This window comes from Aphelocoma coerulescens (assembly GCF_041296385.1).
Source record: "Aphelocoma coerulescens isolate FSJ_1873_10779 chromosome W unlocalized genomic scaffold, UR_Acoe_1.0 ChrW_unloc_scaf_2, whole genome shotgun sequence".
Taxonomy (NCBI): Eukaryota; Metazoa; Chordata; class Aves; order Passeriformes; family Corvidae; genus Aphelocoma; species Aphelocoma coerulescens.
The window spans coordinates 1,793,291-1,796,197 of record NW_027184081.1 but is presented as its reverse complement, the minus strand read 5'-3'; the positions used below and the strand labels follow the sequence as shown (position 1 = coordinate 1,796,197).

General features: G+C 44.5%; 1 protein-coding gene across 1 annotated transcript; it reads right to left on the bottom strand.

The window, feature by feature from the left end:
* Nucleotides 1-642: 642 nt before the first annotated feature.
* On the bottom strand, nt 643-2,623 carry LOC138102846 (uncharacterized). Its single transcript, XM_069000594.1, has one exon. The coding sequence runs from the start codon at nt 2,371-2,373 to the stop codon at nt 793-795; it is 1,581 nt and encodes a 526-aa protein (XP_068856695.1). The 5' UTR covers nt 2,374-2,623; the 3' UTR covers nt 643-792.
* Nucleotides 2,624-2,907: the final 284 nt, after the last annotated feature.

Sequence of the window (2,907 nt, the reverse complement as noted above, 5' to 3'; positions counted from 1 at the left end):
CAAAACGGTCCATGTCTTCTGGCTGTAAAGGTATCATAAAAAACATGTCTTTGACATCTATAGTTGCCATAATTGAATGAGCTTTTTCTTGAATTAGTGTTATCAATTCTGCTAGATTTGGGACAGCTGCTGTGAGAGGGTCTGTGTTGGCATTTAGCCTGCGAAAATCAATTGTCAGCTTCCACTTCCCATTAGGCTTTCGCACTGGCCACACCGGAGAATTGAAAGGAGAATGAGTATTAACTATTACTCCTTGTTTTCGCAGCTCCTGTATCACTGGCTTGATGCCCTCTTTGGCACCCAGGGGGAGGGGGTATTGTTTCACATTAGTTACTTTGCTGAATGGTAGGGAGGGTGCGGCTTCGAGCAGTCTGATGTTAAAACGTGGTGTGCCAAAAGACCACAGGAGACCCTCTGAGTCCTCCCACTGCCTCCCAACGAGGGCATTCATCCCTAATAGATTGGTTGGGATATCTCCAATCACCATATTAATAGAGAGTTGATTTTCTTCCCCAGGTAAAATGAGCTTAACTAGGGCTACATTCATAGATTCTGTCGTTCCTAAGGCATTTAAAACACAATATCGGTTCTTTGTTGGGACAATTCCACACCTCTGGGCATCTTTCTTTGTCAGCGCAGAAATTTGTGCCCCAGTGTCAATTAGAAAAGTTACAGGTGCCCGTTTAGGGCCTGTAATAGCTGTGATCATTATATCTCCCTTTTTATTTTTAGTGAGCCTTCTCAGGTATACCCATGCTCCATCTCTTCGCTCACTGACAAGAGACGGAGGGTCTAGTTTCCCTGGTTTTGAGGGAGAGGTTGTTTTGGCTCACTGCACAGACTTTGAGGGAGTGGTTGGTCTGACTCACTGCCCAGATTCTGAGGGAGGAGGGGTGCACTGGGTTGAACTGATGGATTTGGTAGAACGGGTTTTCGGCAGTGCCAGTTAGACACTACCTTACTCAATTTATCAAGGGGTAAGCCATCCATCACATCTCTGGGGACCCCCTTTTTGATGCCTAATAACCACCAATGCTGACGGTTAGAGATCTGTTTTACATTCTCTGGCTTTTCGCCATGAGGAGCCCGAATGTACCTGACACCTTTTGTTTTGTCTAATTTTTCTTCTGGAATTTTTATAGGTCCATATTTTCTACTGTAATCAATCAGATCTTTTGCAACTTCACTCCATGTCCAAACTTTGCGATCACCCGCAGGTGAATTCGATTGTGAACCTGGCGGCTGAGAGGGGGTTGAATAGGGAGTAAACCCAGGATCGGTAGATCCAGTTTGGTCGCTTGGGTTTCCAAGGAATCTATCTAGCCTTTCTACGGGACCTACAGCCGCTATGGTTTTTTGAAGGGCAATTGCTGTAGGTTTGAGTGATTCTGGAAGGCTTCGAATTAAAGGGGTCATCAGTGCAGGTTTAACAGGTAATTGCATGGGGGATTCATATCCAGGAGTTAATTTTCTTTCATGGATCATTTGCAAACAGGCAGCTTTGTGGACACTTTCTAGGAGTTGCTCGGGGGTACCAATTATAGCTAAAGGGTCTCCCCTTTCTAAAGGATTGAGTCCCCCGGCCCAGAAGGCTGCACGCTGAGTCAGGGACCACGTGCCACGTTTGTCTCCTGTTGTCAAGAAAACTCCATGTCCCCAGTATCCACTGGCCTCCTGTTCAGTTAATTGAATTTGGTCTCCTCCGGTGAGAGACACTCGGAAGACATATTCTGTCTCAGATTCGTGGGGAAGCCGCCCATACTCCTTTTTTAATCTAGCTAATTCAACAGCACTGTATGGTATTTGTTTAGTGGTGATATGCGGTTCAAAATCTTCATCATTGATATAATTATATTCAGTTTTAATCAGAGGTCTCACACGAGGGCAGCAGTTTTCTCCACAATTTTTTACTAGTATTAGTTCTTTTTGGGGGTATATTTGGTCAATGTGAGGAGTTTCCTTTTCCTCTGTCTCTTTTGGTGAGTCAGCATTTTTCGAATTTCTAAAATATTCCTCTTTTAAAGCAGCCTCTAGCAAGTGATTTTTATTTTTTTCTTCATCTAATTGTTTTTGTAAAATTTCCACTAGGCTTTGAAGGGAATCTATGATCGCTTTCTCTTCAGTACATCGCTTTAAGCGATGATCTATGGCTGCCGCAAGGCATGCCCCTAAAACAGAGCAGATTATGGTTTTATTTCGGCCAAATTTAAATCTAGTCTCATGTTGTAAAGAATATACTCTATCAGTCACATAATCTAAATTAAACCAGTTATTTTGAGCCCATTCTTCCCCTCCCGGAGAGGGCCGGGCATTATGTTTTGCTAGCAGAGCATAAAACGCAGCTTTAACTTTTGCACTGGGGTTTTCAGTCATTTTATGACAGGATCAAAACCACCACAAGGAGGTAAAGTTAATTACACACTGCGACACACACACAGCTTCGCTGTGTCTCCCTTCACTTCCCTGGGTGGGTGAAGAGACCAAATCTGCTTGGGAGGTACTCCTTAAGTTACTTATGGTTGTCTCTTCACTACACCAAGCAGTCCAAATTCATGCACACACCAAAAAACACAGTTCCTCCTTTTACACTAAGAGATCCTTTGCAAAAAAAAATCTGAAGACAGAGCCCTCAACTGAGTATGGGGTGCTTTTCACCCAGGCGTGTGCAGTTTGCGGGAAATTCGAGTCACCCCCCTTGCTTTCTAGACACCGCTCACCCCTTTTGGGGTGTCGGGCTAGGTGCGGCTGGAGTGAAACGTCCTTCCCCTATTACAGACTACACACAACCTTGCAACCCCTTCTGTCTGTCAGATCCTGTCCGTGACGCCAGTTTAATGTCACGATCCGCTAATGCAAGCGGGGGTCGTGATGGTTCGTTTATAGATCTCAGAGTGTAAAAAGGACACA